At 38.6% G+C, this 22,126-nt stretch overlaps 11 protein-coding genes across 11 annotated transcripts; 6 read left to right on the forward strand and 5 right to left on the reverse strand. All coding sequences in view use genetic code 12, as the record gives it.

Moving 5' to 3' along the window:
- Positions 1–81: 81 nt before the first annotated feature.
- Positions 82–2,383, forward strand: SPAPADRAFT_71531 (uncharacterized protein; the record flags this gene model as incomplete). The annotated part of the gene is made up of 1 exon (XM_007375207.1): positions 82–2,383. One exon carries the CDS (start codon positions 82–84, stop codon positions 652–654), a length of 573 nt encoding a protein of 190 aa, XP_007375269.1.
- Positions 363–2,381, reverse strand: PAP1 (polynucleotide adenylyltransferase; the record flags this gene model as incomplete). The annotated part of the gene is made up of 1 exon (XM_007375208.1): positions 363–2,381. One exon carries the CDS (start codon positions 2,363–2,365, stop codon positions 695–697), a length of 1,671 nt encoding a protein of 556 aa, XP_007375270.1.
- Positions 2,384–2,472: 89 nt separating the features above from the next.
- On the reverse strand, positions 2,473–4,192 carry SPAPADRAFT_61106 (uncharacterized protein; the record flags this gene model as incomplete). The annotated part of the gene is made up of 1 exon (XM_007375209.1): positions 2,473–4,192. A coding segment is annotated over one exon (915 nt), but the record flags the coding sequence as incomplete, so codon positions are not given.
- MTLA1 (Mtla1p) lies at positions 2,653–3,069 on the forward strand (the record flags this gene model as incomplete). The annotated part of the gene is made up of 1 exon (XM_007375210.1): positions 2,653–3,069. A coding segment is annotated over one exon (417 nt), but the record flags the coding sequence as incomplete, so codon positions are not given.
- Positions 4,193–5,349: 1,157 nt separating the features above from the next.
- Positions 5,350–7,823, forward strand: RCY1 (Rcy1p; the record flags this gene model as incomplete). The annotated part of the gene is made up of 1 exon (XM_007375211.1): positions 5,350–7,823. One exon carries the CDS (start codon positions 5,603–5,605, stop codon positions 7,787–7,789), a length of 2,187 nt encoding a protein of 728 aa, XP_007375273.1.
- A 721-nt stretch (positions 7,824–8,544) lies between these two features.
- Positions 8,545–10,473, forward strand: SPAPADRAFT_61108 (uncharacterized protein; the record flags this gene model as incomplete). The annotated part of the gene is made up of 1 exon (XM_007375212.1): positions 8,545–10,473. The coding sequence occupies one exon, from the start codon at positions 8,689–8,691 to the stop codon at positions 9,877–9,879; it is 1,191 nt and encodes a 396-aa protein (XP_007375274.1).
- MRPL36 (mitochondrial 54S ribosomal protein bL31m) lies at positions 9,923–10,456 on the reverse strand (the record flags this gene model as incomplete). Its single annotated transcript, XM_007375213.1, has 1 exon — positions 9,923–10,456. The coding sequence occupies one exon, from the start codon at positions 10,454–10,456 to the stop codon at positions 9,923–9,925; it is 534 nt and encodes a 177-aa protein (XP_007375275.1).
- A 157-nt stretch (positions 10,474–10,630) lies between the features above and the next one.
- CCT7 (chaperonin-containing T-complex subunit) lies at positions 10,631–12,397 on the forward strand (the record flags this gene model as incomplete). The annotated part of the gene is made up of 1 exon (XM_007375214.1): positions 10,631–12,397. One exon carries the CDS (start codon positions 10,650–10,652, stop codon positions 12,282–12,284), a length of 1,635 nt encoding a protein of 544 aa, XP_007375276.1.
- A 6-nt stretch (positions 12,398–12,403) lies between these two features.
- Positions 12,404–13,690, reverse strand: SPAPADRAFT_50604 (uncharacterized protein; the record flags this gene model as incomplete). The annotated part of the gene is made up of 1 exon (XM_007375215.1): positions 12,404–13,690. One exon carries the CDS (start codon positions 13,688–13,690, stop codon positions 12,404–12,406), a length of 1,287 nt encoding a protein of 428 aa, XP_007375277.1.
- Positions 13,691–17,268: 3,578 nt separating this feature from the next.
- Positions 17,269–18,430, reverse strand: SPAPADRAFT_152327 (uncharacterized protein; the record flags this gene model as incomplete). Its single annotated transcript, XM_007375216.1, has 1 exon — positions 17,269–18,430. One exon carries the CDS (start codon positions 18,340–18,342, stop codon positions 17,269–17,271), a length of 1,074 nt encoding a protein of 357 aa, XP_007375278.1.
- A 1,548-nt stretch (positions 18,431–19,978) lies between these two features.
- On the forward strand, positions 19,979–21,663 carry CCN1 (Ccn1p; the record flags this gene model as incomplete). Its single annotated transcript, XM_007375217.1, has 1 exon — positions 19,979–21,663. The coding sequence occupies one exon, from the start codon at positions 20,132–20,134 to the stop codon at positions 21,563–21,565; it is 1,434 nt and encodes a 477-aa protein (XP_007375279.1).
- Positions 21,664–22,126: the final 463 nt, after the last annotated feature.

Genomic DNA, 22,126 nt, shown 5'->3' on the forward strand with positions numbered 1-22,126 from the left:
ATATGAAGTTCATTAAACTTGTAACTGTCACACAAACCTGTTGCATACAATTAAATAGAGAATATTCTCTTATAGAGCAAAATGAAGAGAAGAAAAACAAACAAGCGATCTATCCCGAAGGGATTTATTTCTTTGTTTAAGATTCAGAGAAAGCGCAATGTTTTGCGCCTTGATACGAGTTTAGCAGAGCGAAGTGGGAATTATGAATTCAGAAGTATGCCCCTACCAAAACTTCCGGAACCCAGTGAGGAATTGAAAAAAGTACTACTAAGATATAATATAGTAAAAGAGTTGGCCCCACTCCAGGAACAGAAGAGAAAAAAGCTACGACCTAAATTAAAATTGAAACCTATTAACTCGTTCATGGCATTTAGATCTTTCTACACAAAATCAATATCAAACCCGGAATACCAAAGAGAACTTTCATGCCTACTAGCACAAATTTGGATAGATGAACCAAATAAAGCTATTTGGAATCAATATACTGAATCATATAACCAGTATATATTGAGCCTGGGTGCGAAGTATAATTTCGTCAATTGGTTGTGCAAAATGTTAGATATAGAAGCAGAGAACAATAACACCGATCTTAGTAACAGAGCAAATGAAACAATCCTTTCAGGGACTGTTGAGGATATATATATGTTTAATTAAAATATACAATCTCTAGATAAAATAAATTCTAGATAGGATTTCAGTGGGCTTTATCCACAGAAACAGGCGGAGGAGACATTGTGCTGCGTGGTCTTTTTTGACTATCACTATCTACATTCTTCTTTCTTTTCTTTCCTGATTTTATAGGTCTAGCCTCACCTTCGATATAGACGTCGCTTGGAAGGTCAAATAGTTTAACATTCTTAATCTGAATAAAATTTATTTGTTCATTATAGGTGGGTGCATTCTTGCATACACCATAAAATTCCGAGCAAGGATTCTGTATATCTAATTTCTTAACACCTTCGGTTGGCTTTGACAATTTTAGTTCCAACCCAACGAAAAGCTTGGTCAAATGTATCTGTTTTGCCTCATTATCACCCAGCTCTGGCTTCTGGAGAGTGCTAAGAAAAGATTCACCCAGCAACGTTCCATACGAATTAATCACATCCATATGGTTATTTTCTCCAAGAATATATGAATCGCTAAAATCCTTAACATACGGATGGGCTAATTCTATGCCATCAGTAACTTCTAATTTTAGCACAAGATGTCTTAATTTACTTTCCACTAATCCACTCCATTTTAAATGCTCTTCGTCAGAAGACGTCGTGGCAGCAACTATGCAAAGGTAAAATTTATATTTGTGAAAAAAATCATGTCTCTCCAATAAAGCTGACCATGAACTCTTGCCCAAATTAATTTGGTTCATCACCTCCGCTCCTCTTGCTAACTCCGACATAATCACTTTCTGGGTGGAACTAGTAATATTATGAGTAGCACACATCGAAGGATAAGCAGGTGTAATAACTGGCATTCTATGAAGACGATCGTGAGGATACAACCTGGGGTTCCATACCCTTACTTGAAGTGGACCATCTTCTATCGGTTTTAACAATACTGGTTGTGGCCAATTCCATTTCGTATAAATATTGAAGAATTTTTCGACAATAACCGCACTAACAGCGTTGGGATATAATTGACAAATTCGTGCAACTAACATAGCCCAGGCAACACCCCCAGGAAAACCAAATACATTACCATATACAGCTCTCTGTTGAGCCCAGAGCTTAATACAACGTAATGCATGTTTGAATACAGTTGGTTTTGGAACTAATTGCAAAATTTCATCAGTTACCCGAGTTCCATTTAATGATCGAAGGTCTCGTTCATCAATATTTTTCAAAAGATTTTTATCATCCAATGTCATGTCCAAAGGTACGCGGGGTACGTTAAGTCTAGCAAGAATTAAATCAATAGAGATCCCGTCAAATTCAATTTTGATAATTGGAACAAATGCATCTGGAACTGAAGCGATCTCCTGTAGTTCTGGCCTTTTTCGAATTATTTGTTCAAAGACGGTGAAGAAATCTTCTCTTGTAACATGTTTTGGAACTACTACTAAAGTATCAATATCTGATCCCGGACCATAAACACCTAGTCTGTAAGATCCGAATGTGAAAACTTTTCCTCCTGCATCCTTAGCCATTCCGTCACTCATATTCTTACTTTTTGAAACTGTGTAAACAAATTCTTGAACCATTTTCTGAAATAATGCAAGAACCTCTGCTCGTTTTTTGGTAGCCAGTTCATTTTCAAATGACCCACGGTTCTTTAGCTCTTGAATAAGTGAGTCATTAAGACTGTTTTCTCTTGGAGTGGGGTTTGCAGTTGATATTGGGTCCGTAACCCCGTAGGCTTTACCATTCATATGTGTTGCTGTGCCTGTGTTGTCGTACTGGAATAAATTTTCCATGCGGAAATACTCTCATATCATAAATAATTTGTCACAGCACGACCAGAACTATGCTGGTAATTGAATCTTCCTAGCTAAGCATTGGTGTTATTTTGACAGAAGAAGCCATTTCCAAAAAGTCCTAACGATGAATACTATTCCGCTTTTTAGTATATACCGATGTTAATCCTGACTTCCGTATTCACACAAGAGATGCAAATACTAACCAAATCTTTTATTAGTTATCATCTACTGTAGAACCCCAGAACGAGTTCTATATCCGGAATTTATACAAGAATATCCTTACTCCACAACATGAAAATTACTCATTTCAAGCTCGACCGCTTACCCCTGATGATTTTCATTTAAGCAAAATTACGATTTCTGTCAGCAACACCCTTGATGACGAAGACCAAGATCAAGATGACGTCCAAGCGACATCTAGCAACTCTTCCAGAACTAAGCAGACAAGAAGAAGATTGGATAGTTCTGTCAAAGAGTTCTTGGAAAGTGTATTCATCAACCATCCATCGCCTAACCGGAAAGAACGTGAGTTAATCGCAAAGAAATGTGGAGTAAGTCCCTTGCAAATCAGAGTCTGGTTTACTAATAAACGAATGCGACGGAAACAAACAAACTACAACAATAATAACAGTAATGATAATGACGAGATAATATAAGTTCTCTATGTATTATATTTATGCTGATGTCTATGTGTTAAATAAATATGCTATCGTTTTATTTTGGCAAGCTGTAGTCTGATTGCTGTTCTTAAAACTTTACTGTCCAACAGATACACCAAGTCGATTGTGTCGGCAGTTATTGACTTACTCTTGATTAATTTGATTAATTCACCTGCAGTTTTCACATTTAAATGCTGAACTAATCCTTTCTCGTGAGCATAATTGATAAGCTCAACAAGAACCTTAACCTTGGCGTTCGATTCTAAACTCGCCAGATTCAATATCCCTGATACCAAAGCTGGGAAATAGTTCCCAATCTCACTATTATCACTGTCAATCAATTTAAATGCATTTCTAGGATTTTCCAATACTAGTAGTTTGAAATACCAATATACAAGATATGACTTGGGACTAGCATTGACTTTCTTAACAACCAGTTTCATAAATGCAACTAAATCCATGTCTTGTCTTTGTTTAAATCGAATAATTTCTTTGATTATGTCCCTAATTAGATAATTTATTCCATGAGTATCTCCACGATAATAAAACTGGTCGGTTTGCACAAAGTTTATCAATGCACTTAATATGGTGGCTAACTTTTGTTCATCTACTAACGACAAGGTTTGTGCTAATGCTCGTATAGTGTTGTGGAATTCTGCTCGTCGAGTATACGACGATTCCACAAATGTATTGTGAAAAGTATCAAAATTCAGATTATGCTGTTTGGTCATGGTGACATAAATGAGTTTGTTGTATACCTGAGTAAGAAATGCAGGATCAAGCTCCAAATCCAATGTTGCTCTTCGGAATAATTCAAGTAGTATTTGTTTGTTATTTACATATGTGGTTGCCAACATCAACTCGCTTGCTGGTGGGTTTTCCCGGGTGTATTGTCCAATTACTGCTCTTGCTAAAAAGGGACGCTTTCTGAGTTTTCGTAAGAGTAGATGGAACTGGGTACTATTCATTTGTAAAGTCTTGAACAATTCAATCAACATTTTTTCATCAAAAGTGTTTGATTTAATCAATCTATTCACCGAACTTACCATATCTTCAAATGAATTATCACGCTGAATGGTCAATCCTCGCAAAAGTAAATCTGGTGGGATTTGACTCAAATATTCCCCAAACACGATAGTGAATTGGGGATACTTGCACGTTCTCATCACTTCATCCATTATCCAATTTTGAATATACTTGTTGGTGCCTTTATACAACAGATATACCACGTATGGTTTAACTTGTTTTGAATTGATTATATGAACGGCGTCCGCGTCATTGAATTGGACTTTTTTGCTAAGCAAGTGTGCAACTACTCTAATTCGTTTGTCTTCGTTAGGAGATAGAAATGTTGGACTGGGTTCAAATAACAGGCCCAACCAGCCCGGGATTGATATCACCTGGGGGTATTTGACTAGTATATCTGCTGGAGTATCAACATTCCTAACTGCCACTTTCAAATACAAGATATCGGTGTATATGCTCTTTGTAATACTGTCAAAGTCGCCATCTCCTTGTCTCCACAACAGATATATTTGTTCTAGAATTGGTCTTTCCACTTTAAAATTATATGCCATACTAGCCATGATTTGATCATGAAACTTGTGATCATATTCTGGCATTGATATCACCAAGTCCACAAGCATGATACTATTATCCTTTATGCATGTGTGGCAAACAGTGATAAACTCTTCAATGTCATTCAAACTGGAAAACTCCCCCACGAGTAACTCCCATGCCGTGCCATACATCCTATGAAACAATAACCTCTTGATGAGTAATCGCTTTGTCTGGGGATCAAGTAATTGGACATTATCTTGTATGAAATGGAGATAAATTCGCGGATCGATATTGACAGGATCTTGCATGAGCACAAGAAAGAGTTTACGTACAGGGTCGACTGTAGTGGCTAGTTCGGATGTAAGATTCGGTATTCTCTCGATCATGGTGGTTATTTCTGTTGTAGATGGATGCGGCAGTGCCGGTATTTGGTTTATTACGCTAGTGATGTAGTTGGATACCCTTTCCCCTAGGGTAGTTGAATAATGTCTATATACAAGTGGGAAAATTAAGGTGTGTGCGGGATAACAGCGACATCGTGGTAAGAATAGTCGCAGTAGTCTCCTCCATCGTAGCATGATGCGTTAGTATATGTAGTATGTACCTTAAATGGTTTGATTAGTCTGTGCTGTCTGGTTGTCTCTGTTGCAAAAATTTTTTTAAGCTTCTTTTTGTTTTTTTTTGGTATTGATTTTCGTGTGTGATTTGTTTGGCAACAGATTAGACAACACCAAGTAGCTGTTGCTTTAGTATACCCAGGTAATCGGTGTGTACACTACCGATCAATCGACCAAGGTCCTATATTCGATATTCCAAAAGTGTGTCAGAACCATTGACATCCGCTAAACAACCAGCATTGACCCAGCATATATATCTACGTGGACCCTGAGTTTATACCCTAGTTAATTCCCAACTTTCGTTAATATTTAGTCATATACACCCTCCTCCCAAAAAACACTTACATACCGACATGCCCAACCTTCTTTGGAATTCAGACATTGAAGTGTATAATCCAGAGGCTATACCTTACCTGGTGGCCCAATGCATAGTCCAATATCTTGCCATACCTGACCTAATAACATTCAGCCACGTATCGCGAAATTGTCAACGAGCCGTAAATGACCCACAAGTATGGGTATCACTATTGCGTTCACTAGGAGTATGGGACAACGCAATAATCATAAATAAGGAAACCATTCAGAAGAATCCGGATGTCATGAGATTCTTGGATGATCCATTGACTTGTGTGGATTACATCTACAAATCTCGGCGGAATGCCAAGTATCAAATGCTCAAGATCCACCGATGTTTGTATCCTTATTACAAGGACATCAGACTGAAGAGTTTTAACGATTTGAAAATGTTGAAACAGTATAATACTCCCATGGATCAGTATAAGATGTTACGTGGTTTGCATATGTATAATAACATCGATTACACCAGCGATCGGAGACTTGTCAGTGATAAGATCAACGAATTGTTTGAATTGTTTGAAAACGCGTTGTTGCGAGAAGTTGACTTGTGTTTTGATTTTGAAGAGTATGATCAAATGAAGGAGTTTGTTATGGTTTTGATTGAGTTGAATAACCTGCAAGGGTTAATTGACTTTTATTTGCAGAAAATGGATAGTACCGATATGCCTAGCATAGAGTATTTCAAGCAGGAAGAGGAAAGCAAAGCATATGCATTAGACGAAAAAGCAATAGACCAACTTGTGAACCAACTTGCTGATATACTTAATCGACAAAATTCAATAATTCACAGGATATTCCCACCGGAAATTCCCCTCATGTATAAAGTATGTGAAGAAATAATCCTGAACCAACTTCATGATCATATTGTTGTACAAATCAAACAAGCGAAAAAATGTCAGTTATATAATACCTTTATTCCTGCAATCTACTCCAAGCTCACCATTGATCTTGTGGACAAGATTGAAGATCTGGAATATCATATGCCTATTATTGGGCTAATTGACATGAACTTCGAATCTATAATAGCAGAATATATCCGAGAAGAAGTTCTGTATACGAAAACTCACACCAATGGACAAATCAATGTATGGAAACAAGCAAACCAAGTGGACGAAGAAAGCAACGATAAGGAGGAAAAGAGTGATTTCTTGACCAGTTTCAAGAATGTGTTTGCAATTTCATCGAAAAGTGACACTGATACGGATAAACCAATACGTAGAACATTTGACTCTTCGGTGTTCGACCCTACACTTATCCAGTCGATTTTAGACGATGCATCCAGTTCCATTCAGCGATTACTTTTATTCAAAACGTATACGATTATATCCCTTAGAAACGATATCTTTCTGTCGATCCACGAGATATTCGTCAACATCATAGACACGATCTATATCACCCATTTAAAGCCAGGATTTCAAAAAGTATTGCAATACTTGGCCCAATCAGACGATAATCAACCATTACTTATATTCTTTGATGTTATTAACATGGCCGATGTTATCTTGAGCATGATTGACGTGTTTTATAAACTGGAAATTACTTTTGATGACGCGGCAATCAACCCATCATTAACCAATAAGAAACGTATCGAAACATTAATTGACAATTATGTTGCTGATGGACTCAACATCAGTATTGAACTACTTACCAAACAAATCGAGTCTATATACGATGAAAAATTAACTAATCAATACACGACTATAGCCACAGGTGAACCAACCATTGCCGCCAAGGAGGCAACTACACTTCTTGAACAGAATATGAACTTACTCATAGACAATAACATTGAAAAGTCAATCATTGATGTATTTCAACAAGAAATCGCGGAACGATTCTTTCAAATCATTGTCAAGACAATCAAATCACAGACGGTGTCTGTTGAAGGCGCCCCCAACTTGATTAGTGACGTTAATCTGTATTATGACTTTATGTATACTCAAATCAAAACCAACAAGAGATTAGTGCTTCCATTATATCAATCCTTGCAGAAAGTAGCTAATATCTACTTGATTGGAGGTGAAGATTCGAAAGCGATTGGGAAACTAATTGTTGATTTGTCCAAGTTTAATGGTATTTTCAAACAAGAGGAAATTTACGAATTTGTTCAAAGAAGACAAGATTGGAATGATATCAAAAGAGATGTTGAGAAGGTTATGTACGGGTTTGATTGTAGGGTTATATAGACTAGAAATGCATATAAAACAGTTTGATATTTGCCATTAGTGAGGTTTATGTGTTGCGGAAAATGGTCCTGCGTATGGTAGCGGAAGTTTAAACTATTGACCAAGTTCAGCGAGGGCTGCAAATTGTGTCTAAATTTAGCCTATGATTGATGTCTAGCTATCTGTTTAAGTCCTGAATACTTGAATGTGTTTGTAACAGCTCCATACTCTGTCAGTTATACCAAATATCACCATTGGTTGCTGGACCTGACCTTCTCATCATTCACGTGACCTTTAATTTTCTTTTTTTTTTTTTTTTTTTTTTATTTCTGCAAAAAAATTTCCCACAGCTTTAAAGGCCCGTAACCAAACAACACCAACGATAGACGATCTATAGAAAACTTGTTAGTATGAGGGGGCTCAGTCGGAGGGGAATATATATAGGATCGCATATACGACTATCCCAAATACTCAGACGACGAATCACGACGACATCATCTAATCTACACCCCAAGCAAGAGTCAATATTTAGTGAACTGTTTCTTCCTGCGACTGCCCTAGAGCTTCATAATAAGCTAGTACATACTTATCAGCAGTCTAACAATGTATTTCTTGAAGATTTGGGATATCATGACAGGATTCAGAGTTTTGTGCAAAAGTTTGGTCATACCAGTGTAATCAAGGAATATATATTGAAGGATATTGTCGAGTTGATCACTTCAGGCAAGAATGTATGGCGTTATTTTGAATTGCTATCTGCATTACAAGTGTTTGCTTTCAAGGCGAGGAATGAGAAAGATTTGTGCAGAGAAATTATTACTGCATGTATACGGGATCTGAAGTTACAGTTGGCTAGTTTGTTTCTATTGCAACTTAACCTGAGTAGGAAGACAGATTATGAAATGGTAAGGCTTGTTATCATGGCTTTATGTGCAAACAAAGCAGACTTTGCTGTTAATTCATACTGCCTTGTACAAGTAATGAATCAAGTTAAGGTCGAAAATGAAGAAATTGCCATGATTTTGAAGTTTCTAACTTCAGATGTTCATGGATATTACTTTGGCAATTACATGTATAATAAGATAACTAATGAGGAATTACAAAAGATAAGTCAAACCCAATTGAATGAGATAGCCACCCAGATTATTGATGTCAATTTAAATAATGGTGATTGTGAATCTGCATTTGCTGGTTGGAGTAAGGTAGCTTCGCTTGTACAGCCTGAAAGATGTATGCATTCACTTCTCAACTTACTACACAGCACAGAAACCACCGAGTTAATACTTGAAGTGTTGACGAACCTACCACAAGAGGTATTGGACACTGACCCCATGGTTGACTTCCAGCTAGAATTCTATGGAACAAGAGACGAGTATATATCCCAATTTGACTCGCTAATCCCTAAACTAACACATCCACTTCGACGGCTGACATTAACCCTGTTCCTTAAAGTATTCTTGCATCGTAACGACGAACCAAAGACCGATAAAGTTATAGACAATATCTTCAACCATCAAACCGGCATTCAACCAAAAGAGTTGAATTGGATTATCAAAAAGTTACTTTGTCACGATAAACATACTGAAGCATTAGCCATGGTACGCAAGATTAATAATGTGAATGTTACTGCGTTGTCATATGTTTCCATATTCAAGTACATTGCCAATAAGTATGATTCAGACCATGAACTGAAGTTTCAACCTGCATTTGAAGAAATTTGTATGAAGATGTTACGAAGTAATGATAGAAGTGTGCACGAGAAGTTCACGGTGGAAGTGTTTAACCATCTAGCCGAACTCGACATTCGATATGCAATTCAGAGCTACATGAAGGTGAGAAAGTCACAGAAACCAATTCGGTTCAATCACTTTGGAATGCCACTCCAGTTTAACCAGATATTGAAATTCTCCCAGAAAAACACTGCACAAATACTACAAACCTTGTCCATTGAAGCTGTAAAACACGAGGACAGTGAAAGTTTCCAATGGGCAATATCCGAATATAGAAGGAACGGATGGACTATAGAACGTATAGTCAAGATGTTGAAACAACATGATAAGCACAGCTTTCTTGAACGCCAGTTCAAACCAGAGGTATTAAACTGTATATAGACTAGCATATTTATTAATACTATTTACAAGATCCACACATTGTCTACTTCTTTCTGTCAGCCTTTTTATCGTAAAGTTTACCATGAGTGATAATTTCGGCACCTTCACCCATGAATTCCAAGAACTCTCTTTCTCTTTCGGCGGCCAATTTTCTGGCTTGTTCTCTTTCTTCTTCTGTTTGCAAGTCGCTCTTCGTGGTGTTTGTTTCTTCGGAACCCGCGCCTCTATCGTAATCACCATATTTAGTTCTGAACTTGGATACCTTACCGGTATGACTTTGATCGACAATCAAATCTGATCGGGTAGGGTTCCATAATGACGAGTTTCTTTGGTCGGCGAGCATTCTGATTTCATCCTTAGGAGCCTGTGAACGACGTCTTATAACACTTCCGTCACTTAATTCCACCAAGGTATCGAACTGGTAAAAAATTGCTGGACGAGCTTTACCCATACGGATCTTTCTCATTACACGACGACTCAGAAGCTGCACTTCTCTTCCTGTGGTTTCCGGGGCCTTGCCGGCATAGTGCCTAACTGACATGTGCTGAACACATGGATTGACTATTTGTCTAAACATGTTCCGTCTTCTTTACTGTGGACAAGATTGTTGCAAAGTCTTTGATGATAATCTGAAAAACTTTTCTAGTGGGAAAAATGGGGGTCGTGCGCCAGTGCACAGAAAAATTACAATGGTCAAAAATTTTCTGAACAGTTTAGAAAAATGGCAACCATTTTCTTACAACAGATCCCCATAACCAAGTAGACAAACCATGGCCTTCTCCAATCAAACACCAACAATTGTTGTGCTTAAGGAAGGTACCGACGCCAGCCAAGGCAGAGGACAAATTCTTACCAACATAAACGCGTGTCTTGCCATCCAAGAGACCTTAAAACCAACGTTGGGCCCATTTGGAAGTGATATCCTTATCGTCAACTCTCAGGGTAAAACCACCATTTCCAATGATGGTGCCACCATTTTGAAGTTGTTGGATATTGTCCATCCCGCTGCTCAAATGCTTGTTGATATCTCGAGATCTCAAGACGCAGAAGTGGGTGACGGTACCACTACCGTCACTGTTTTGGCTGGTGAGTTGTTGAAAGAAGCCAAGACTTTTATTGAAGACGGCGTTTCTTCCCATTTGATCACTCGTGGGTTTAGAAAAGCCTGTGAATTGTGTATGCACAAGATTGAAGAATTGGCCGTCGACGTTAGAAAGGAAGACGCCGACGAATTTAGACAGTTATTGGAAAGATGTGCCAGGACCGCCATGAGTTCCAAATTGATTAGTAACAATTCTGATTTTTTCACTAAAATGGTGGTTGACGCCGTATTAAGTTTAGACCAAGAGGAATTGGATGAAAAGTTAATTGGGATTAAGAAAGTTGCTGGTGGATCCATTGAAGATTCCTTGTTCATCGATGGTGTCGCGTTCAAAAAGACCTTCTCATACGCTGGTTTCGAACAACAACCTAAATATTTCACCAACCCAAAGATTGTCTGTCTTAATGTCGAATTAGAATTGAAGGCTGAAAAGGACAATGCCGAAGTCAGAGTTGAACAAGTTAAAGATTACCAATCCATAGTCGATGCCGAATGGAAAATCATTTTCAATAAGTTAGAAGAAATCACCTCCACCGGTGCCAACATTGTGCTTTCAAAATTACCAATTGGTGATCTTGCCACCCAATATTTCGCTGACAGAAACATATTCTGTGCTGGTAGAATATCTCATGAAGACATGGACAGAATAACCAAGGCCATTGGAGGAAACGTTCAATCTACCTGTTCCGACATCACTCCTGCTGACCTCGGCACTTGTGCCACTTTTGAAGAGGTCCAAATTGGTGGTGACAGATATAACCTTTTCAAGGGATGTCCTGAAGCTAAGACATGTACATTGATCTTGAGAGGGGGTGCCGAACAAGTCATTGCTGAAGTGGAACGTTCCTTGCATGATGCCATCATGATTGTCAAGCGAGCCATTTCTAACCATACCGTTGTTGCTGGTGGTGGTGCCATTGAAATGGAACTTTCTAAATATTTACGTGATTATTCCAGAACTATTGCTGGAAAGCAACAGCTTATCATAAGTGCTTTCGCTAAAGCATTGGAAGTTATCCCAAGACAACTTTGTGAAAATGCGGGGTTGGATGCCATTGAATTATTAAATATCTTGAGAAGTTCACATGCCAAGGGTGAAACCTGGTATGGTATTGATTTCCAAAAGGAACTGGTGGGTAATAATATGAAAAATTTCATTTGGGAACCAGCTTTGGTTAAGATAAATGCAATTTCAAGTGCTACCGAAGCCGCCACTTTGTTGTTGTCTGTTGATGAAACTATTAGAAATGATGAACAAGAACAAGCTGGTCCTCCACAAGGTAGAGGTAGAGGAGCTTTCTAAGTTATATAGATCTTTTTATTTTAATAAAGGTAGGTACTATCCAGGAGCTGTCTACATCAAGTATTATTTTTTTAAAAAAAAATCAAACATATAATAAAGACAATTGTATCTATACAAATCTAAATAAACCAAACCAATAATAAACCCACAATTACAGCCTTGATTGGGTTGACCATAATAGAACCACCGGAAGTTTGTTCGAGAACCTTAGCATCCTTTTTACTACTAGCCAAAAGTTCTGATCCAGTAGGTTGGAAAACTTCAATATCAGCATTATCATCACCATACTTGGCTTGAGCTAATTGAACTTCACGGTCATCCAAATCAACAAGGAAGTAAATACTACGTAAAACATCCATACCCAAGATAAGCAAATCGTCATCAAAGTTCAATTGCAACAAACATCTTCCACCTTGGGTACCATAGTCTAATGACTTGGCTGGGATGGAGATTGTCTTTCCGTAGAAGTTGACGTAAAAGACGACAGAATCAAGCTTGGAACAACTGTCGAAAGAAACACCGTGCCATTGTTCATCATAAGTACCATCAAGTAATTGAGTGAGGGTGTTCAAGTATGAGGATGGAAGACGGGATCTAGTACTACCAGTGTCCAAGATGTAACCGACTTCGTTACCGCCGTTGTTGACTGAGTTACCGTTGTTGTTGACATCAATTCTAGCATTGACTAAAATTCTTGGGAAAGTTTCATTGTATTGAACAGGAACGGAAACTAAATCCCCTTCATATTTACTATGATCAACAGCACCAAACATGATCGAACCTTGACCTGCCAGCTTCGAATTCAAAAAGACAGAATAAGCATTACGTGAAATTATTCCTTGATCGTGTAATTGTTGTGGGAAACTGTAACCTTTGCTTGGGTCTCTTGGGAAGTTCAATCCCAAAATACCAAACTTGGATGAAGTCTTTTCAGCAATTCCAAATTCAAAACCCTTGACTGGAGAAGCACCAACGAGTGAGACATCATCTTTAGCCCAGTACCCCGTGGTTTTCTGTCCTGACAGGTATGCAACTTCAAATTCACCCATGGAGTCATCCTTAACGAACGAATTGGAATTCCCAGTTGAAAAAGAACCATATTGTTGACAGTCATTCTTGCCGTCATCACATTCAACATTGGAATCCATGACCCAAAGGTATTCCGAACCAGTATCAACAACAACAGTCACTTGTTCTCCCGAAGACCCAATTTGGAGATCGGTTAAAAAGAGCTGTTCCTTGAGGGACAAAGTCGAGGACACTTCGTCCTTGGATTGTCCGAGTGGGGAAACTGCACCGTCCAAACTAATTGGGAGGGAGATGTATCCAGTACGAGTAACGTTGACTGGAGTGGAAGCGACAGTAGATAAGATGGCTGCTGAAGTTAATAAGGAAACAAGTTGCATTGTTTAGTGGTTGGTTGATGTAGACAAGAGAAAGATTAAACAATTTGAACAAGGATTCATGGTGTATTTATATTCTTCGAGGATAGACTGTTTCCGATGGTTAGGCATTGGTGATGTTTATTTGTTTTTGCGGATAATCCAATCTGATAAGTTGCATATGTAGCAAGGCAAAAGAAATTCCGGGCCAGAAAATATTATTTTTTAAGATTTGTTTACTATGGTTCTGTGGCTCAACCTTCTTCCTGTGTTGCAAAATGTGGAGAAAATGCCGTTTTATTTATGCTGTTACCATATATACCACGTTGTGTATTAAAGAAAAGTATAAAGAGAAGAGTTTGTGGTAGACAAAGTGTCGCTTGTGCAGCCTAGGTTGCAAAAACGACTGATCTAAAATCTAAGAAAAAAAAAAAGAGGAGATAAGAAATTATCTTATAATAGACCTCTGTAAGATTTGACTTATCAATGTAGGTCGTTCCTTACTCTTGTGCTGAACTCTACATGAAGCTACATGATTCAATAACCCCTGCTTTTTTTTTACTGCAAAAGCCAAATATTACACGGCGAAAATAAAAAAAAAAAAGCAGGTTGACGCATGACCGATGATGCTTTTTCCCTGACCACATATATTTTTTTTAGATGTAAGTTTCTGTTTCTACGGATCATTCTTGGTATCAGAAACAAATGATGCAATCAAACCTCAATAAAATGGACCATAGCCATTGAAAGTAGTAAGATTTCATCAGAAAGCGTGTGATCTTGATAAAAGATGTTGATATAGGAGTGCAAAAGCTTCAAACAATAGGAGGGGGTTAGGTTAAGAGCCCGTAAATTATCGGTATTCACACGAATATTATCTCGTATTTTGATCTTAGTTAAAAAGAAATAAAAGAAATTAAACAAAATAAACATTTCTTTTTTGATAACGTTCCTTTATCGATGGTATTAGATTTCTGTTTATTTTGGTGATATCCGTTATTCAAGAACTAGATCCTGTAAACCCACGGAAGTATCAAGATAGAATATGCAGAAGCGCCGTTGGTTAAAGTTTGGTAAGAACCATACAAACCTTACATTAATACAAATTATTTGTAGCCGTCGAATAAATTTACTGTGAGACCCCTCTTGTAAGCCCACTTGAAATATACTTTGCGAGATAATAATATAATATTTATGCAAGCTATCTCCTCTATTGTCTGGCTCTAGCTTGTAATATGGGGTTTATTGTAATCATAAATTAAGTTGCTCCGCCATAATCCCCTCCAAATTAAATTAACAACGGCATCTTCAATTTTTCCTTGGCGGGTAATTTATTCCCTGAAAAGGGGTTTATTAAGGAACTCTGTTGACGTAAATATGCGTTAAGATGCCGTAGAGAGTTGTATTGATTTTCCATGGAATAATCTTTCTTCCGATCTTGGCTGCAAAGAAAAGAAAAAAAAAAAAGAAATTAAAAAATATTGTGGATGTTCCGTTCGTTATGCCGAGGAAATAGCGGTGATTCGCTAGAAGTTTCAAAGGGGTTATTAAAACACCTGATTGGATATCTATATGCAAGAGTCTATACAATTTATACACGTCTAGATGTAGGGATAGGTAGCTTTGGTTAGGAACTGCCAAAGCTTATTGTAGGTTTCATCTTGAATAATATTCTTTCTTGCGTGACTTGGAGTTCCAAAAGAAATACTATGAGAACCATCCTTTACATCTGGGGAAAAAGTAACGTATAATTGTTTGTATGCCCCCATTCTTCTCAGGTGCAGTATCGCACTGAGGATTGCTCTTTCAAAACAAGATGTATGTCTTGTTGAATCAGTACTTAACAATCTGGGATATACCAATGAACCAATTATTTGTAACCCAGTATTATATTTACGAGTTCTTGTTTTGGTTTGCATTATATGACCTGCTTTTATTTGTCCATAAACCATCATTTCGTCAGATTTGGAAGCTTTATACTTTTCAATATCAACATCTTCCCAGTAAAATCCTCCTACCGGGGCTAATTGATGTGCAGTAGAAGCCATTCATACAATAAATGATTCACCAGCAGCATTACTTTTGGATGTGGCTATGACGATCGGGTCTAAAAGATGTTGAAGGGGGAATGAGACAATAACAGTTGTACCTAGTTGTAATTCGTAGCCTTGTTTACCCTTGGAGTCTATAGGTGGCATCATCACACCAGCATTATGTATGACTATATCTAATTTTGATTCTTGAGGTACAAAATTCTCAACGGCTAGTTTGATGCTTTCCAAGTCACGTAAGTCGACTTGAATAAAGTTGATTTCTCAGTTGGTGGCATTGTATTCCTTAGCCGCCTCCTGTTTGATTTTCTTGATTGCCTCTAATGTTTTGTTTTACATTTCTGGAAAAAAACATATACCTTAGTTTTTGTAAACCCATCCAAAGTTCTAGCTGTTTGGTATCCAATGCCAGTGATCCCTCCAATAACTATAATAACTTTTTCTTCACAACTTGGATATTGGTCTTCTCTGAAGGTTAATTTTCCAGTGAAAATTCCATGTTGGTATTGTTCCCAATCTTTGCCAAGTTCTACAGGATATTACAATATTAAACATTGTGTTTTACTTGAGTTTCTGACAGAATAGTAGAATAGTAAATTTTAGCCTTGGTCAAGTTCGTTTATAGCTGCAAAAAAAAAAAGCTCGTTGGAGAGAAAAATAGACATTCCACTGTCGGAAGCAGAGATCTGTCGAACATAAATAAGTAACATTCAATATTAATTATACCAAGCAGTACCTGAGTGATATATCGACTAATTTAAGCCTTCTTTACTATGGATTTCTTTTTTGAGCTTTCAATGTAAAGTCGAACGAAATTTTTTTGACGCTTTTCTAATCAATTTCCCGTCTCTATTTTATAAAACCGTTGCCATTGAGATCTTATTTAAGCCAATTGACAATAGTTACATGAAACGACGGTTGCGATTAACGTATGTAGTTCCTTGCAACCTAATCGTTCATTCGTCAGTTGTTGTGTGCGACGGCATATTTTTCTTGCGACAGTTTCTTAGTGTCGAGATCAAGAAAAGTCTCGGCTAAATCGTGATAGGTTAGGAGCCCGTAAATGTGCGTTTCATGCATTTATTTTATCTCGTATTCCGATCTCGGCAAAACCAAAAAAAAAAGAGAAATGTCTCTCTTTTTCTTCAATTAGAGGGTTCCTCTCTTTATGTTCTAGCTGTTCTTAAGTCCCTTTTTTGCTCTGAAAGACGGAATAAAGATGAAACCTTTCTTAATTCTCGACTAATATTACTTCTTAACTGGTTAATTTATAGTTTTGTTTTAGTTCTATAACTACTCTTTGTAAATTGATACAGTATTCTGGTAAACCATGGGTTACTTATCAAACCCACTTTATAGAAATAGAGTATACTCAATAGAAAAGATGGTAGAGCAGAATTTTTCTGGTAATTGCTATAAGGTGCCACCATACATGATCCTGCCGTAGATTGCCGTTCTTTATTTTCAAAATGGTTGCAAATTAGATAAGTTACTCCTGCAAGAACTAATTCGTAAACTGATTAAGCCATATACATTTATAAAAATCATAATTTACATGTATGGATCAGTGGCCTTGGTAAGGAAGTCCCAAAGCTTATCACAGGCATCATCTTGAGTAAGATCCTTTCTTGGCTGACTAGGCACTCCAAAAGAAACACTGAATGAACCATCCTCCACTTCTGGAGAAAACGCAGCATACAAAACAGTATATGCACCCAATCTTCTTGGATGCAATATTACACTGAAGATGGCCCGTTCGATACATGACGAGTTTCTTGCTAATTGGGTGTTCAAGAATCCGGGACATACTGAAGAGCAAATGATTTGTGATCCGGCACTGTGTTTTCGTGACCATGTTCTCGCTTGCATGATGTTGCAAGCTTTACTTTGTCCGTAGCCCATTACGTTGTACAACTTGCCAATTTTCGTGTGGTCAAAATTAATATCGTCCCAGTGGACACCGCCTAGTGGGGCAAAATGGTGGGCTGTGGATGATATCCAGACAATACGAGATTCACCAGGATGGTTCATCTTGGAGGTGTCGATGAGAATAGGATCTAAAAGACGTTGGAGGAGATGGGGGCCAACTACGTTAGTTCCCAATTGTAATTCGTATCCTTGTCTCGTTTTTGGACCTATGGGCCGCTTCATGACCCCGGCATTGTGGATGATGATGTCTAGTCTTGCTTCTTGGGATAGAAATTGATCTACTGCCGGTTTAATAGTATCTAAATCGCTGAGGTCCATTCTGATAAAGTTGATATCGGGGTTGGTGACATTATATTCCTGAGCTACCTCCTGTCTTATTTGCCTGATTGCTGCAAGTGTTTTCTTTTCATTTCGGGAAAATATGTATATTTTCGCTTTGGTTGACCCCGCCAAAGACTTGACAGTTTCGTAACCAACTCCCGAATTCCCTCCAGTTATAAGCACCACTTTACCTTTAAGACTGGGATAGTGGTCTTCTTTAAAAGTGGGTTTACCAGGGAGGAACCCATTCTTGAATTGCTTGTAATCCAGCCAAGTTCTCGAAGGGAAAACAGGAGCAGACATCGTGATGTAGATTTGTTCAGTACTGAGAATCTTGACAAGTTCACGCCTTTTATAGAGATTTGAAATGCACATGTTCTGGTGACAACGACAACAGCCCACCTCTCTGGCGGAGATAGTTGTGTTGTAGAAGGCATTTGGAGCCAGTCAGTCCAACTTCAGCATTGTGTAACGTCTAGATTTACACATGGCAAATTTGAGTTGGCTATACGACACGACCGTTGGGGGTATACATTTGCCTGGACTACTTATAAAGAGGGTGCATTGCATTGTCAGCTCGGAGATTATGCAGGGCAGGCATCTCTTGGTACATATACTTTAACAATAGTTGGGTGAAACGCAGTTTTGATGGTGTATGTGGGGTCTATGTGTAGCGCCTTGCAACAATGAGGGTAATCAGCCGCTAGATGGTTTGACTATACGATTGTTTGACGTTACGTCGTACATTCCTGCTGTCAGTAAGATGTGAGTATGAATCTATACTAGGATAAATAGATGATTCTCTGCTGTTTATATGATTTCATGCATGGCAACACCCAGAATAGAAGATAAGTTAATTAGCATGTAATTTTCCCCGAAAAAGTTGCAAAAAAAAAAAGAATATAAATAAGGTTCGAATGATCACTACGAAAGTTTAATCAAATCAAGTTATTACCTGGAATAAGGTAATAACTGGAGCGCTTCGGCAATTTTTCCTTACGATGGATGATGCTGGTACCTGAATCAAAATGCGTCTGCAGTAACTGGAGTGAGCTTCACATGCGTACCCCCACTTCATCCCTTTGCTCCTTCCCCCCTCCCTCGCATTAATCTCCCATTCTCAGACAATTGAAAAAAACTAGCATGAAACAGCAATTGCAAAATAATGGGGCTCTCGTCAAAGATAACGTGTATATTATATCCTATCAATTCGCGTGTGGAATAGTTTAAAATCAGGGCGACGGGTGTGTGTGTGTGTGGGAGGGAGCCGGTTAGCATGGGGAGAATGTGCGCCCATATGCGCGCGCGCGTCTTGTATTTTTTTTTTCAACCCTTTGAGCAGGCGGTAATTGTGCAGATAAACAAAGAAGTCGCGGTTTTTTTTAAAAGAAAAAAAATCGGGGGGATTCGGTTGCATTTTATGTCTCCTTTAAATCGATCTGAGATGTGCTGTTTCAGATGATGTGCGAGAGGCTGAGTGGAAGAGTAGGTAAGTGGGAGAGTAACCGTGGAGAGTGTGATGTTGGTATGGTCGAGTGTTGCACATGGGGTGATACATACCAAAGAGTTAGCGGGATGTTTGTGATATATAGCAAACATTCATTGTTGATATTGTAATTATTCCCAATTAGGCACGGTAATAAAAACGCACTCAAGTGGTGGCTTCTATGTTCGTCTAGCAAATTGGTGTTTTGTGGTGATATTCAATGTCGTAGTGGGAAAATACATAGAAAAATAACATACAAAATACATACAAAAAAAAAAGGGTCAACATTGTATTTATCTCCCCCCTTTATAAAGCACGCTAAATGTCGTGGATGCAATGTATTTTACGCGCGTATAATTATCCCAAAAAAAAAAAAGAATATTTTTTATGTACGATTTGCAGTGTTCTACTCCTTTGGACTTGTCGACACAAAAACACTGCAAAACTTCTTGTTTTATTTTCAGGCTACGAGATTTTATAAAACACCAGTAGATTCCAATAACCAAGAAGAAGAAGAAGAAACGCATAGACAGACATACAGACAGTTCTACTTCATTTATCCTTTTTATACTTTGCATTTATTACAGGACTAGATCTCACTCGCTTTTACTTCTACGTCCTTTTTCGTTGTTGTCATTTTTTAATACCTCTAACATTGCACCTTTCACATCCATATCCATGTCCTTGACCTTCCCAGTTAAATATGGGCCTCCTTCCCATATCAGACCAAAACCATACCATCTCATGCTTGAGCTCTTGGAGTCGCAAGCCAACAAGAAACTAATGGGAGAATACTTCGACGATATAACATCAACATTGGCCGAGTTTGAACCACTTGCTGCTGTCAACCCTGCCATGATCGACCTCCAGCCCGAAATTCAGTGGTTCATGAGACCATTCTTGCTCGACTTCTTGATTGAGCTCCATTCGTCATTCAAATTGCAACCTCACACATTGTTTCTCTGCCTCAACATCATCGACAGATACTGCGCAAAGAGAATCGTGTTCAAGAGACACTACCAATTGGTGGGATGCACGGCATTGTGGATTGCTGGAAAGTACGAAGACAAGAAGCTGCGGGTGCCCACGTTGAAGGAGTTGACGATTATGTGTCGCAGTGCCTATGATGAGGAGATGTTTATTCAGATGGAACGACACATATTGAGTACTCTTGAGTGGAGCTTGTCGTACCCTAATCTTGAAGATTGCTTACAGTTGGCTATCAAGTGCTCCCATGTGTCCAACGTTACTCCTTGTAAATATAACGAGACGGTGGAGGGGAACGGCAAGAATAGCACTGTGTCGGCCATCACCGCCGTGGGGAGATTTCTTTGCGAATTGTCATTATATGACAAGTATTTCTTGTCGGTTACTCCTAGCTTAGTGGGTATTGCTGCTAACCTACTTGCATGTTCCATGTTGAAGATTCCTGATGCCTCCAATGCATTAAAGGCGTTGATTTCAGAAGTGTACAATAACTACGACTCTGATGACGACTCCGATATAAGCATCTACGATGACAACATTGAAAACAAACGTCCTAAAGTCCACGGTGCTTTTCTTAGCGGATTAGATGACGAAGCTTTACTCACGGTGAAGAAGATTGCGCTTATGTTGCTTATACAACTTAGCAAAGTGACCGATGTGCTTTCCAAGAAATATGAGCCATTGGGAGTCATCCAAGTGATCAACAACTTCCATTCCCGCTACGTCTATCTTATTCAACAACTTTACGAGAATCAAGACATGATTGTATCCAACATTGACCAGATCAATGCCAAGACCCTTTCTATTGTTGAAGTGCTTTTACAGTTCCCACAAGAGGAGGACTACTACAAGTTTGCTGGCAACAACAACAACGAAATGTTGGCGGTACCACAAAGTCCGTTTGCCATGGACTCTGGCCCAGCGCCATTGACACCACCAAGTGCCACTTCACAATACAGTGTTTTCTCCAAGAGCGGAGGTAGTAATAACAGCACCCCCACGCATGCTAGTGTGGCTAGTTTTGGGGGAGCTGGTCCCATCCGGACTAAACTGAAGATCATGAAGCGGAAGGAGTATTCGCCCATGAAGAACAATTCTTCACCTTTGGTACAGAGACAGGTATAGGGTATAATGGGTTTTAGTATTTTTTGCATGATTTGTATTTTAATGATTCACTTCTTTATTTAGATATTTTAAGTTTTAATGAACAATTTTTGATTGATATGGAAAGTGTTGTATTGAACAGAGGACGTTATAGACTAGCGGGGCAGCTGTAGCGGGAGACGCTGGTGGGGGTGGTTGTAGAGGAGGAGGAGGAGGAGGTGGTGGTGGTGGTGGTGGTGTCGTTGTTGTTGCTGCTCCTGCAGCTATTGCTGCTGTCGTTGTCGCCATGCTGGCGCTGCTGTCGTTGTCGCTGTTGTTGTTTCGCGCATTGTCTTGCCCTGTCTTTGCCCATTGTTTACATTTAGATCTGCAGCACAGCCATTTCCCAATTGGGAACAATTGGCAGTGTCCAGTTAAAATTCTTTCTTCACACAACAACCGACAACAACATTCCACATAACAAGCCACACAGATCTGATCTCGACATAGACGGACCACACAACACCATACCTTTCCAAAACACCAAGCCTATACTATCACTAACCAGATTGCTGATCCAACCTGATCTGACTAACGCGTCTG

Source organism: Spathaspora passalidarum (assembly GCF_000223485.1).
Source record: "Spathaspora passalidarum NRRL Y-27907 unplaced genomic scaffold SPAPAscaffold_4, whole genome shotgun sequence".
NCBI lineage: Eukaryota > Fungi > Ascomycota > Pichiomycetes > Serinales > Debaryomycetaceae > Spathaspora > Spathaspora passalidarum.